Below are 14,806 nucleotides of genomic sequence, written 5' to 3'. Positions count from 1 at the left end.
TACTCAACGGGAACCTAAGCCAGGTATTTGGAATAAAGGTAATATCCAATGGGATGACAAGACAGGATTAAGGGACGGAATGGCTCACTACCCTGTTCCAATATTCCTAAAATAAAACTCAGACTCAAGGAACTGTTCTATTTTGATGTATTAAGTTACATGACCATATAATTATTTACTGTCCAAACTATATATAGCTTTGGAGAAGCACTGTGAAGTCTGAAAGGCAGACTGCCAAAAAGAAAAACTTCCCAGGATTGAGACAGCTACTGTTGGTGAGTATTAAAGTGCTCAGAATGAACAGAATAGAAAGGGGAAGTCCCACCTATTGCATCAGAGACTGGGATCATGGCTGGACTGTACAAAATGGGAAGGATTATAGAGAAGAAGCATTATGCTGACATTGGACGTCTGAGGGTAGGAGTCTTGTAATACGGTCAGTGACACCCCTACAACTGAGCCAAGGCTCCAGATTCAAGCCCCAATCCACGGCCTGTTGGCTATGAAGGAAATGTTCATGACGTGGCCAAAGTGAGTCAATAATCCATCTGCTCATCCTTGTAATATGCCTATGCCAGGCGGCAGGAGCAGGAGAGATTTCTGGTGACTGACAACAACCCTTTCCAGCGCATTAATATATCACAGAAACCTCTCTTATCAATGATGTGAAGGCAGCTTTATCCTAACACTAGATGAACATGGTCCAAGTGGAAGACATTAAAGCACTGATACAGTGGAAAAAGGATTTGCTTCTGAATCTTCAGTTGCAAAGATACATCGAGGGAGGTGATGGTCTAGTGTTATCATCACTGGACTGTTAATCCAGAGACCCAGGTGATGTATTGGGGACCTGGATTCGAATCCTGCTATCGCTGATGGTGGAGTTTGAATCCAATAAAAATCTGGAATTAAGAGTCGAAAGGTGACTTTGGATTATTGGAAAAAAACCCATCTGGTTCACTAATGCACTTTAGGGAAGGAAACTGCCATCCTTACCTGGTTTGACCTACATGTGACTCCAGACCCACAGCAATACTTTGGACTCTTAACTGCCCTCTGGGCAATTAGGAATGAGCAATAAGGGTTGGCCTAGCCAGCAATGCCCCCATCCTGTGAATGAATTTTTAAAAACCCACGAGAACACAATGATTTGTAAACTGGGAGCGGTATAAGTCTTCAAGGTGTCACCTCAGTCAGTGACTGTGAACTGCAAGCCTGGTTTTCACCTGAATGAAGTGTAACATAGGTTGGCAAATGACAAGCTGAAGATCAGTTTCACTTTCTGGTCAACGTTAAAAGTCAACACCCGGTTATAGTCCAACAGGTTTATTTGGAAGCACATGTTGCTCTGAAAACTAGTGCTTCCAAATGAATCTGTTGGACTATACCCTGGTGTTGTGAGATTTTTAATGTTGTCCTCTCCAGTCCAACACCAGCTCCTCCACATGACTTTTTTGTCAACAAGACTACAAGCAGACAAATCACAACATTCCTGGTCTGACAGGTGAACTGCCAACATTCTGGCCATGTGATTACAGGCCCAGAGACTTATAATGATGCTTCTGTGCTCCATGGTGTGAAAGGCATTAGTCCACATGTGCCATGCCATTCCTACATCAAAGAGCCAATCAGGCTGATCTGATGCCAACGTACCATTCAATGTGGTGTGGTATGTGCACTGAATGCTCATGCTAATCATTCATAATTCCTAAGATAGTCAACAGCACAAGGACACTCACCCACAAAGGAAGTTTAAAGGGTCAACTACTGACATATAGGGGAGTTGCATATCACTTATTTCTGCTTCGGCAAAATTAGTAGCAGTGTTATGAATTGTTTGTGTTTGTGCTTAGGGGTGCTGTGCCATTCATTCAGGGAGGCAACAGAGGTTTTCCACCAGACAGTTGTTGTCCTACTGTCACAGATTTAGGAATAATCCGAAGCTGGTTTCTTGGAGACAAAGGCTATCCCATGCACATTACTCATGACTAACTCTCTACAACTCAATCATGCAAGGACAGTGAATGTATAATAAGTTAGAGAGACACAAGGAACCATTAGGAGTGCTGAATTGTTCCTAAAGCACGTCAGCTCCCAACATGGGAATTTCCTGCTGCAGACATGCAAATAAAGCAGTTGCTTTGTAAATCAACATACAAACAAGACATCCTGCACAGCTGAAATGGTTTTCAATCATTAGCACCTCGATAGTGGTTTAGGACAGGAAACTGCTGTTGGACCATCTTTTGTGCCATTAGACTTAAAAAAAATCCTATAAAGGTTGGCTCATGGTCCTTCTCCAGTGCTTGGCGATATGTCGGAGCACACAATGCTAGGTCAGATAGCAAACTCTTCAATCTGTCCAGACTGAGGGCATAATCAGAAAATGACACATTCTGAGCAGAGTAGTAGAGTCAAAACGTGTGGCGCTGGAAAAGCACTGCTGGTGAGGCAGCATCCGAGAAGTAGGAAAGTCAATGTTTCAAGCATTAACTCTTCATCAGGAATGTCCTGATTCACATTCCTGATGAAGGGCTAATGCTTGAAACGTTGACTCTCCTGCTCCTTGGATGCTGTCTAACTGGCTGTGCTTTTCTAGCGTCACACTTTTTGACTCTGATCTCCAACACCTGCAGTCCTCACTTTCTCCCTGAGCAGAGTACTACTCTAGTTTTGAGGTGGTTGCTTGCACAGGAACTTGACTATATGGTAAAAAAAATCATGGATTGTCTCTCCCCTGCTTGTTAAAAACAATGACTGCAGATGCTGGAAACCAGATTATGGATTAGTGGTGCTGGAAAAGCACAGCAGTTCAGGCAGCATCCGAGGAGCAGGAAAATCGATGTTGTATTCCCGATGAAGGGCTTTTGCCTGATTTTCCTGCTCCTCGGATGCTGCCTGAACTGCTGTGCTTTTCCAGCACCACTAATCCAGAATCTCCCCTGCCTGTGACTGGTTATTGTTGACCGTAGATGTATAGAAAACCTATAAACACTTAACAGAAGCGCAAACAACAAAGAGAACTGCTTTGGAATGTCCCAAGGATGTGCAAGCCATTACTCAAGGGGTGTAAATGTGTTTTTAAAAAAACGTGCTTAAGACTTCACTGCGAATAATGACCAAACCTTGTTCTCAGAAATCTGCTTACATATCGTGATGAGGCACATGTCGGTGCCTGTGTCTAAATGTTGTAAAGCTCACACCCTCAGTCAGGAAGTAATGTGATAAGACAACATGCAAATAGTTTTATTTCACTCGATTTAGAAATCTTAGCTGGGATATTACACTTCACTGCCTCCCTATCCTGGCATCCTGCCCTCAAAGAACAATTTCCTGCCCTTTCACAAAATGGGGTGGAAAATCACAGGCTGGAAGCTTGGCAAGTTAAGTCCTGTATCTCATGTCCTAACACGCCGAAATAGATTCAGAGCTCCTTTGCTCACTACACAGAAGCTTAGGTTTTCCAGAACTTGTAAACCTGTTTGACATTTATCAGGGGGTCAGTAAACAGGAAACCTTTAGTCACTTTCTTGCAATGCTTAATCAAAAACTAGAAACAGAAAAATAATTTCTCCAGAGGGCTTATCATTAAAGCGCAAGTCCTCCTCATTGACTCATTGAAAATAGTGCTTGCATTTGTGTGGCAATTTATCAATAGAAATGTGTCAAAATGTCACGATAACTTTTTTTTTGAAGACAGTTGTGTTTTTTTGCAGTTAACCACCAGAATGTGTTAAAACAGCTGTGATGAAGGGTCCACTAAAAAATATTAACTCATTGTCACCATGAATATGACCAGATATATTCACTATTTGAGCACATGAATTTTGTTTTAGATTTCCAGTATCTGAAGTCACTTTGTTTTTATTTACACTTTAATAATTTAAGGGTTGTTGCTGGTGTTAATTGTCATTATGGATTGACATAACACCCGCAGAATACACCTTCACAACTGTCATCTCTGCGACAGCCTTGTCCACACTTCCATTACACCCAAAAAACCCTTTTTGCTCTGTACTTCCATAAAACCTGCTACACCTGAAAAGTCAGACTTGAAACATTAACTCAGTTTCTCTTTCTACAGATGAAACTTGGCTTGCCAGCTGTTTCCAGTATTTTAGATTAGATTCCCTAAAGTATGGAAACAGGCCATTTGGCCCAACAAGTCCACACTGACCCTCCAAAGAGTAACCCACACAGACCCATTCCCCTATCCTATATTTACCCCTGACTAATGCACCTAATACAATGGGCAATTTAGCATGGCCAAGTCACCTAACTTTTGTGTTGATGCTTCAGATTTCCAGCAAGTACAGTATTTTGCCTTTGAATTGGGTCCTGTCTTAAAATATCACTCCTTAAATTAATTATGGTGCAAGTTCTAACATTTCTAACATTCTAGGGAAAATATTAAGAGGTTCCTGATTACTCCAGGGAAACAGATGTCTCTGTGCAGGTTGCACTAAAGCTATAAATACGTTTAAGACCTAACTACAAACAAAATAAAGCTTCCTCAAAGGAGTGTCAGTTGATGTCACTAAATCCCATAATCAAGCAACTGGGATACTAGAAGCCAATGAGAATGCTGCCATTAAGCCACAGCTGATTAGTATGGACCAATTAACAATGTCACGATAATTCAAATACAAGTTGAAAATATTTTTCTTTAAAAATTTTGCATCCTCAAATTTAATGGATAGAGTTTTATTATTATAAAAAGTTACATTAAAAAGCATGTGTTACATAGAGGAAGTACCACCTTATGGCAGTGAACTCAAGTCAATCTGAATTTGGAATCAATGCAAATTCAAAGCGACAGTTTTAAGTAGTTACAGAGTCACATGAAAGATAATCCACATTCAGTATAACTTTAGCCACCACCCTGATTATGTGCCTCAGAGTGCAGACAGAATTGTACACATCATATGATATATGAAGGAATTAGTCCACATTACACAAAGGAGAATGTTCATGATAGAAAAATGCTCAGATGTCCAATTTATTCCACTTGAATGGTGTGTGAAATAGTCAATTGTAAAAGAGTATATGCAAAAGAAAATGGAATAGACATGTCTCATACACACAAAGTAGATGTGGGGAAGTTTGGTAGCAGCAATTTTACCATTTCAGTGCCAGAATCCAATTACATCGGAGTGCAATATGTTGTACCTTTTTACTTGAAGAACTAATTGTTGATTCTTCCCATTTAACACAATGTCCAATCAATGACCAATGATGCAGTATGACCAAAGAATAAATGTAGAAAATCCAAACTCCAAAAAAAAATCAGTCTTTTTTCATTAACTAAGATGACGTTACTTGTTGCACAGTCTGTTGATTGCCTAGACACTCCTGAAGTTTGTCTTCAGTCATCGTCAAGCGCTGTTCTAAGATCGACACTGTCTGGAGACAAAATGTAATACAGTACTTAATGACCTGGACATTTACTGTAGATGAAGTAATGCATTAGCAGACATTTATTAAGGGACAGAATAAAGCTGTGGTTAACTCTAGGGCATTATTTTAGTGAGTGATTATTTGGTGTGGTTTTCAACATCTAATCAGGAACTTAAGAACTCTAAGTGTTTGTACTCAGGGGAAACTAAAGCACCCATTGGAACTTTACCCTACTAATCTTTCACCAATGCTGACAAGAAACCAATGACATCGACAAATAACAGTCTCATTATTGAAATAAGTGTTGGTAGGGACCAGAGTTTAAATTCAAACCAGATTGATGCAAAGGAAGTTTCTGGCTGTAACTGGTTGGAAGAAAAGATACAAAAATATTATAATAGTGCTTAAAAGTCTACAAAAATTAGTGATAGATCACTGAGTGGCTGGTAGGACACACCTCAGCTCAAGTTCTCCAAGACCCTCTTTGCCAGTCTCTTATCCTCTTAATTGCTTCTGAATCTGACCTGTCCTAAAACCCACTCTCGATTCTGACTCAGAGGTGATGATCTTGAGGGCCATTCCAGATTATGCCCCTTTCTCTCTTCAGGTACCAGCTCTAAGAGAGCATTAGTGACCGCAGACTGTCATTCGGTTGGTCCATGATTATGCTTAACAAATCCAATAGGGGCTTGCTATTGGCTTCTGCAGGGTGCTGTCTAGAAATTCTGATATATCTGATCCTCACTGACCAATGCTGGTTTCCTATATCAAGTGTAAAATTCTGATCTTCAATGCTTGGCCCCATCATACCTCTACAACCTCTTCTACATTACCAGTCCTCTGGGTAAAATGCCATGGAACATTTTCTAAGTAAATATAACCTGCTGTTTTTGACACTAGATTTCATCACAAAGGTTTCTCTACACCCACATTGATCTAATGAACCATTTAATGATGTCGCATGAAGTAGAAAGGTAAAATTAGAGTCCAGTAATTGACATACTTCCTAACACAAGGTTGGCAGGGCTGTCAACACATGAAAATGTTAAGGACTTGCTTAGGGAATGATGCACAAAGATTTGGCTGTATGACTTTTTTTCCCCCTCTACAAATTCTGATCCAAGTCTCTTTTGGAGATGTCTATTGAACTGCTTTCAGGCAGTGCATTTCAGGTCACAACAACCAGCTGTGTTTACAAAAAATTCTCTCAAGTCTCATTTTAAAATGGTGTCGTAGAGTTATAGAGATATTCAGTACGGAAACAGACCCTTCAGTCCAACTTGTCCATGCCGACCAGATACCCTAAATTAATCTAGTCCAATTTGCCAGCATTTGGTCCATATCCCTCTAAACCCTTCTTATTCATGTACCCATCCAGATACCTTTTTAAAAATGTTGTAATTGTATCATCTTCCACCACTTCGTCTGGCAACTAACTCAACATAGGTCCCACCCTCTGTGTGGAAAGTTGCCCCTTAGGTCCCTTTTATATCTTTCCCCTCTCACCCTAAACCTATGCCCTCCAGTTTTGGATTCCCTCACCCCTGGGAAAAGACCTTTTCTATTTACCCTATCCATGCTCCTCATGATGACTTTATAAACCGCTAAGCTCACCTCTAAGCCTCTGATGCTTCAGGGATCTCTGATTACTGACTCTCCTGTCTTAAGAAACAGAGTCTTTTATTCTTCTGAAACAACATTTTTAAACAGCTTCATCAAATTTCCCATGAACCTTCTCAGCTTTATGAAAGAGAACCTCAACTTCTCCAATCTCCCCATACAACTGAAGGGTCTCATCCATGAAAACCTTTCCAACAAATCTCTTATACCCTCTCCAAGCTCTTAACACCTTTCCGAAAGTTTGATTGCCAGAAATGAACACATCCCTCCATATTTCATAGTCCAGCTTTTTGTTGCTGTTTCTACCATATGACAATTAATCTTTTCGTCCAAGTTAAAGTTTAAACAGCTTGTTGTTTTGTACCAGGCAATATTGACACTATTGTCTCCTGAGAAATTGGAAGGAAGAGAAAACAAACAGATCTCCAGATTTCCATTTAAGAATATTTCATACACTAGATCAATGAACTTCTGATGAGAGCAAGAGACCCGGACCCATATATTCGGGAATGAGACAAATAAGTTGCAAACAAAGGAATATCAAACTAGCTCAATAGTTTAAGAGTAAGAAACTACAAGTTACAAATTCACAACGATATTTTCAGACATGTGCACATAGTAAATCTTTCTTTTCCAGTTGCATACACAATTGGAAACTGGCAATAGGTCTATTTTTCTTTGAGCTTAAAGCCAAAGTCTATGTTATCTGGGCTGTCTACTGTAATGAGTTTGTGGCAGGGACTGAAAAAAAATTACAACTTATTATTAATCAAAAGAAGAGTACACCTAAGTTAGGATTTTAACTGAAATAGCACTCGTAATGAATGCTATGTTAATAGTCTACAAGATAATTAGGGGTTTAGATAAGGTCGACAGTGAGAATCTTTTTCCACGTATGGAGTCAGCTATTACAAGGGGGCATAGCTTTAAATTAAGGGGTGGTAGGTATAGGACAGATGTTAGGGATAGGTTCTTTACTCAGCGAGTCGTGAGTTCATGGAATGCCCTGCCAGTAGCAGTGGTGGACTCTCCCTCATTATGGGCATTTAAGTGGGCATTGGATAGGCATATGGAGGATAGTGGGCTAGTGTAGGTTAGGTGGGCTTGGATCGGCGCAACATCGAGGGCCGAAGGGCCTGTACTGCGCTGTATTCTTCTATGTTCTACTTACAGACCTTAAATATTGCTTTCAAAAACTCATTTTTTTATATCTTTACTTTTGAGTTACTGCAATGCTGTTTAAAAGTCAAAATAAAACAAAGAATTGCAGATGCTAAAACAGAAATTGCTGGAGAAACTCAGCAGGTCTGGCAGTATCTGTGGAGAGAGCACAGAGTTAACATGTTGAGCTAATGCTTCAGAACAGCACAGTTCTGATGAAGGATCATTGGACAGATGCTGCCAGAGCTGCTGCATTACTCCAGCAATTTCTGTTTTGCTGTTTTAACATTTGTTGCTGAGCAAGAATAACTTTTTAGCAAACTGAAAAATGTGCAGTCCAGTTTTACAAAAAGAACTGAATTCAGGGTCCTTGATCAGCTTTGACTGTATTTTGACAAATTTGACTGGCTATCTCCTAATCATGTCAATAAATTAATATCCCGAGTTCATTTGCAAGAGTCAATCCACTCGTGGCAATATCTAGATTTAGATAGTTAAACATGTTTAAGATGGCAGCTATGGCACAGAGATAGCTCTGACTCAGAGGTGAGGATCTTGAAGGCAATTCCAGATTATATTTTCTCTTTTCAGGTACCAGCTCTATGAGAGCATTAGTGACCACGGACTTCCATTGGGTTGTTCATGGTTATGTTTGGCAAACCTAACAGTGGTTTGCCATTGGTTTCTGTAGGATGTCTGTCCAAGAAACCTTTCTACTCATACCTCTTGTCATCAGCTGTATTGATAGGATTTATAGGCCGACACTCGGGCCACTTTATGAATGCACATTTTGCGAACATCAAATCCAGAAATGGTACTAAAACCCAGAACTTCTGGCACAGAGGTAGGGATGTTACCATTATACAATCAGATCTATTCTAAAACAACTAATTTATCTGGTATTTAAATACAGTACTGAATTGCTCGATACTGTCATTGGGATCTTGTCTTTCAGATGGGATGGTAAACCAAGTAGCTTTGGACATTATAAAATCCTATAGTACTATCTGAACAGCAAAATGGTTCTCCCCACGTCCTGATCAATATTCATCACTTAAACACACCACCTAAACTGTTTCAGTACTGTTTGAGAGGCCTTGGCTGCATGGAAATGAGCACATTTCTCTATGTTACAACCGAGATTTCAATTCAGGAGTGTTTTATTGGCCAGCAAGGCTTTGCAAACCTATGCAATTATGGAAAGTGCAATAAGGATTCAAGCTCCTTTATGTCACTGCAGTGTGAGGTGGTAAGAGATACTAGCTCTGGATTTCTTTCGTCATGTTCTGAGTAAGGCTAGCAGCAACAGAGTGAGTTTCAACAATATTCCCTGTCTGTTGACTTAACAAGGTCAATGAACTTATAAAATAAATGGAAATCCATGAAGTAAAATAATAGAGATTTAACTGCAACTTATGCTTATGACAACAATGAATATTCAAAGAATATTTATCTTCTGTAAGTAGGAAATGTACAGGTTTTGAAAATGGCTCCTATCTGCTCAATTATAAAAATATTTACTTAATATAAGATTATTAAATTAGATTACTTACAGTGTGGAAACAGGCCCTTCGGCCCAACAAGTCCACACCGACCCACCGAAGAGCAACCCATCCAGACACGGGGAGAATGCGCAAACTCCACACAGTCAGTCGCCTGTGGGATGAACTTTTCATGGTAGTATAGAACTTGAGTACTGTTGAAACTCTTAAGTCAGTCCTGATGACTGCAATACAAAGGGAAAAGCAAAGTATACTGCATGACTGGGTGGCAAGTATACTCTGTTGAGTCAATGCATTGAACACAGCCCACTTGCCAACAAATCAGTGCTGTTTCTCATGCAGTGTGAATTATTGTTCCCCTTGAGATTTGGTATTCTTGCACTTGCCCTGATGAATGAGACACAAATCCTTTTTCTCAGCAAAACCTTTCAGGACTCTAATATCTATGGATTTGCATGACATTGGACATATTCTAACATTTGCTCGTTATGATCTTCATCACATTCATATTAAACTAAATGTCTCCCTTTTGGAATGTTAAAACAATGTTGTGTAAGATCACCATAAAGTATGCCTTGTTTTGGTCTGAATAGCTTGATTATCCCTCTGATTTATTTCCTCTCATCTGTTGTTTAGAAAATACCATAAGCATAACACCTATTGGAAACTGGGGTCCCCTTTAAAACTGTATTTAATATTTTCTGTGTAGCATGAGACTTCACTTAACTGGTGTTACAGTAGTAACTAGCCTTGTATAAGTAACAAAAGATTTATCAGCCATCATACTATCCTATTATAAATGCAATGTTTAGGCAAATAAGGAGGTTTTGGCCTTCGAAAGAGTGAAAACTAACCTTTGAATGCAGGTGGGCAAAGGGACAATGGTCAGCCTGATCTCATGAGTAGCTACCCATGACAATGGCTAAGAGGGTTTAGATTAGATTCCCTACAGTGTGGAAACAGGCCCTTCGGCCCAACAAGTCCACACCAACCCGTCGAAGAGTAAACCACCCAGTCCCATTTCCCTCTCACTAATGCACCTAACATTATGAGCAATTTAGCACGGCCAATTCACCTGACCTGCACACCTATGGATTGTGGAAGGAAATCCGTGCAGACACTGGGTGAATGTGCAAACTCCACACAGTCACCCGAGGCTGGAATCGAACCTGGGACCCTGGTGCTGTGAGGCAGCAGTGCTAACCACTGAGCCACTGTGCCATCCTTTAGGTGACTGACACAGCATAGATTTCCAACCTTCCAAAATAAGGCATATCAACAGGGATAGCTGAGGAGATATGAGGAGCAAGAAGATCGAGGGTAAGAAGCCACCATTTTCTGCAACAGCCTGAGGGAAGAGCAAAGGCTGTTACCAACCAAAGACTGCACAAGATCAGGGGCGAGTGCTCTACTATTTCAAAACAATCACTTCTGCTTCTCCCAAGCACTCTCACTTCTCAGGGGTTTATACTTCCTTTGAATGCAGACCATGATGATTCAATCACTAACAGTGTCATCATCCACTGAGGTATGGGAGGATGAATTGTGCAGAACATCTTAACTTTTGGAATGCTGCTACATATTTACAGACAACATGGTCCTTGACTGAAAGTAGATCCAGTTCCAATGGCAAGGAAGCCTTGATGCCTGGGGATCTCCCTACTCGATAGCCCTCATCCACCATCATAGTTGCTGATATCACAACTTCAGCCTGAATTGCTGTTGAGGACTGGGATTGCATTTTGTCTGGTTCCACTCTCCAATATTACTGTCATGGATGACTCCGCCAGGCGTTAAGAACTCTTAATGACATCGATCTCTGGATGAACTGAACACTCTATTCTGTCCACCACAATAAAGCTTTCTTTGTCTAAATAACTAATAGACCAAATCTAAACTGCTGCTTAAAAAAGCCCAACAAACAATAAGAAAACTGCTATAAATTGTCAACTCCATATATTAGCCAACTGTGATCATGAGCCTCATAAAATAAACACACTTCAAACACATCCTTTCAAATTTCTCTTCCACAAATTTTAAAGCTTTGTTGATGCTGCCTTCACTATTATTTCTGTTAGTAAACTCCTTCTGCCAGCACTCCGAAGGAGTCCGGTCTTGTAACCTTTCCCACACTGATGATTTACCCTCAGTTATTAGTCATTAATCATATGGTGAAAATAGACCTTCCGATTTATTTCATTAAAACTGCTCAATTTTGACATAATTACATTTATTGCAGGATAAACCATTGTAAATATTCCTTTGCCAGTTTTTAAAATAGTGGCAAAAGATCTTTTTGCATCCACCCAAGATGGCAGATAGCGTCTCAGTTTAATGTCACACCCTAAAGATTGCACCTCTGACCAGTCAGTACTAAAATGTTAACTCACGTCCTGCACTTAAAGAGAAAGTGCACAAACTATATTGCCTTGCATCTTTACTCTTACTATGTAAAACATTGGTAACGGCTATTACTTTGGAGATTCACTGACAAACTCAAAATAAAGTTGCTGGATGCCCATTTTCTTCCCTCAAAGAGACCTCTAGTGACTACCGCAACAAATCTATCAAATTTAATCTGGGGTACTAGAAGGCTGTGCAGGGACAGCTTCCAGGCTCCAGGATACTGCAAGGTAGATCATATCTTTGCATTTATCCTTAATTTACTACTTGCAATGTGCTAGTTGTCACTTTGTTTTCCAGGTTTGTAGCTATCACTGAAGTTTGCACACTCTTCCAAACTATTGAAGAGCTTTTCCTGTAGTACACAGCTTCTCGTGTGTCCAGGAAACACCTCCTGCCATCTTTACAAAGGTCACATAAAGGCACTGACAAACTCAAAGTAAAGTTGTGTCCCTCAAAAAGACTGCTTTGAGACTACCACAACAAATTTAATGTGAGGTTGCTAAAGGTTGTGCAAGAATAGTTTCCAGACTCCAGCAGCACTAACATTCCTTCTAATGAAAAATAAAAGCAAAGATACTAGATTGATTTGACATTATGGGAATCTGCACTTGCATCATGTTATAAATGGAACTGTACTGTACAGGAACGGGCCCTTCGGCCCACGATTTTGTGCCGACCATGACGCCAAATGAAACAAATCCCTTCCTGTCTGCCCTTGGTTCATATCCCTCCATACCTTGCATTTTCGTGATTTGGAGATGCCGGTGTTGGACTGGGGTGTACAAAGTTAAAAATCACACAACATCAGGTTATAGTCCAACAGGTTTATTTGGAAGCACTAAGCTTTTGGAGTATTGCTCCTTCATCAGGTGGTTGTGGAGTATAAGAACTCTCAAGATATATTCACATGCTTAGCTAGTGGTCCCTTAAATCCCTCTATTGTATCTGCCTCCATCACTACTCCGAGCAGTAAAGTTCCAGACACCTACCACTCTCTAAAAAAAAAACCGGCCCCTCATGTCTCCTTTGAACTCTCCCCCTCTAACCTTAAATGCATGCCCCTTAGTATTAGACATTTTACCTCTGGGAAAAGGATCTGACCATCCACCCTATCTACGCATCTGATAATATTATAGACGTCTATCAAGCCTCCCCTCAGCCTCTGCTGCTCAAGAGAAAACAACACGAGTTTTTCTAGCCTTCCTTATAGCTCTCTAATCCAGGCAGCATCCTGGTAAACCTCTTCTGCACATTCTCCAACGCCTCCACATCCTTCCTGTAATATGGCAACCAGAATTGAGCACAGTACTCTAAGTGTGGCATAACCAAAGTCTGATAAAGATGCAACATGACATCCTGACTCTTGTACTAAATTCCCCAATAAATGAAGGCAAGCATGCTATAAGCCTTCTTTATCACCCTATCTACCTGCTTGGCTACTTCCAGGGAACTAGGAACCTGAACCCCAAGATCCTTCTGTACATCAATGCTGTTCAGGGTCCTGCCATTTAACTGTATGTTTTTTCTTGACATTTGATCTTCCAAAGTGCCGCACTTCACACTTACCTGGATTAAACTCCACCTGCCATTTCTCCACTCACATCTGCAAATGATCTATATCCCGTTGTATCCTTTGACAACCTTCTAAGCTATCCACAACTCCACTGATCTTTGCATCGTCTGCAAAACTTACTGACCCACCCATTTACATTTTTATCGAAGTCATTGGTATGTATCGCAAACAGCAGAAGTATAGATCTTGGAGTAACACCACTATTCATAGACCTCCAGCCAGAAAAACCACTACCCTCTGTCATCTTTGGGCAAATCAGTTCTGAATGCGGCCAAGCCACTGTGGATCCCATGCACCTTAATCTTCTGAATGAGTCTACCATTAGGGACCTTGTTGAAAGCCTTACCAAAATCCACGTAAGCAACATTCACTGCTCTACCCTTATTGATCACCTTCGTCACCTCCTTGAAAAATTCTATCAAGTTAGTAAGGCATGATCTGCCCTGCACAAAGCCATACTGACTGTCCCTAATTAGGCCATTCTTTTCCAAATGCACATAAATCCTATCCCTAAGAATTCTCTCCAACAGCTTCCCAACCACTGATGTGAGATTCACTGGTCTATAGTTTTCTAGATTATCCCTATTTCCCTTCTTGAACAGAGGAACAACGTTAGCTACCTGCCAGTCCTCTGGGACCTCTCCAGTGGTTAGTGAGGATTCAAAGATCTTGGTCAATTTCCCATCAATCTCCTCTCTTGCCTCTCTCAAACCCTGGGGTTGATACCATTGGGCCCTGGAAAGTTATCCACCTTGATGGTCTTCAAAAGATCCAACACCACTTCTTTCTTGATCTCAAAATTCTCTAGCATATTAGCATGCTCCACACAAATCTCATTATCGCTGTGGTTCTGTTCGCCGAGCTGGAAGTTTTTGTTGCAGACGTTTCGTCCCCTGTCTAGGTGACATCCTCAGTGCTTGGGAGCCTCCTGTGAAGCGCTTCTGTGGTTTTTCCTCCGGCATTTATAGTGGCCTGTCCCTGCCGCTTCCGGTTGTCAGTTTCAGCTGTCCGCTGTAGTGGCCGGTATATTGGGTCCAGGTCTATGTGTTTGTTGATGGAGTTTGTGGATGAGTGCCATGCTTCCTTCCCTAAAGATCATTAGTGGACCAGATGGGTTTTCCTGACAATCGAGAATAGTTTCTAGGTC

General features: G+C 40.7%; 1 protein-coding gene across 5 annotated transcripts in view; it reads right to left on the bottom strand.

Annotated features, from left to right (window-relative positions):
• Nucleotides 1-4,688: 4,688 nt before the first annotated feature.
• LOC122559826 (POC1 centriolar protein homolog A-like) overlaps nt 4,689-14,806 on the bottom strand; it is a 120,547-nt gene continuing 110,429 nt past the window's right edge. For 4 of the 5 annotated variants that reach the window (XM_043709917.1, XM_043709913.1, XM_043709916.1 and 1 more), the window contains one exon: nt 4,689-5,403. In XM_043709917.1, the coding sequence (XP_043565852.1) occupies nt 5,305-5,403 (99 nt within the window). In that variant the 3' untranslated portion in view covers nt 4,689-5,304. Of the gene's footprint in view, nt 5,404-9,813; nt 9,905-14,806 lie in introns of those variants that run through there. The other variant, XM_043709915.1, reaches the window with a different exon arrangement.

Source organism: Chiloscyllium plagiosum, chromosome 19 (genome assembly GCF_004010195.1).
Source record: "Chiloscyllium plagiosum isolate BGI_BamShark_2017 chromosome 19, ASM401019v2, whole genome shotgun sequence".
Lineage (NCBI taxonomy): Eukaryota > Metazoa > Chordata > Chondrichthyes > Orectolobiformes > Hemiscylliidae > Chiloscyllium > Chiloscyllium plagiosum.
Note: the sequence above shows the minus strand (reverse complement) of the source record. Positions and strands in the feature narration are given on the sequence as shown.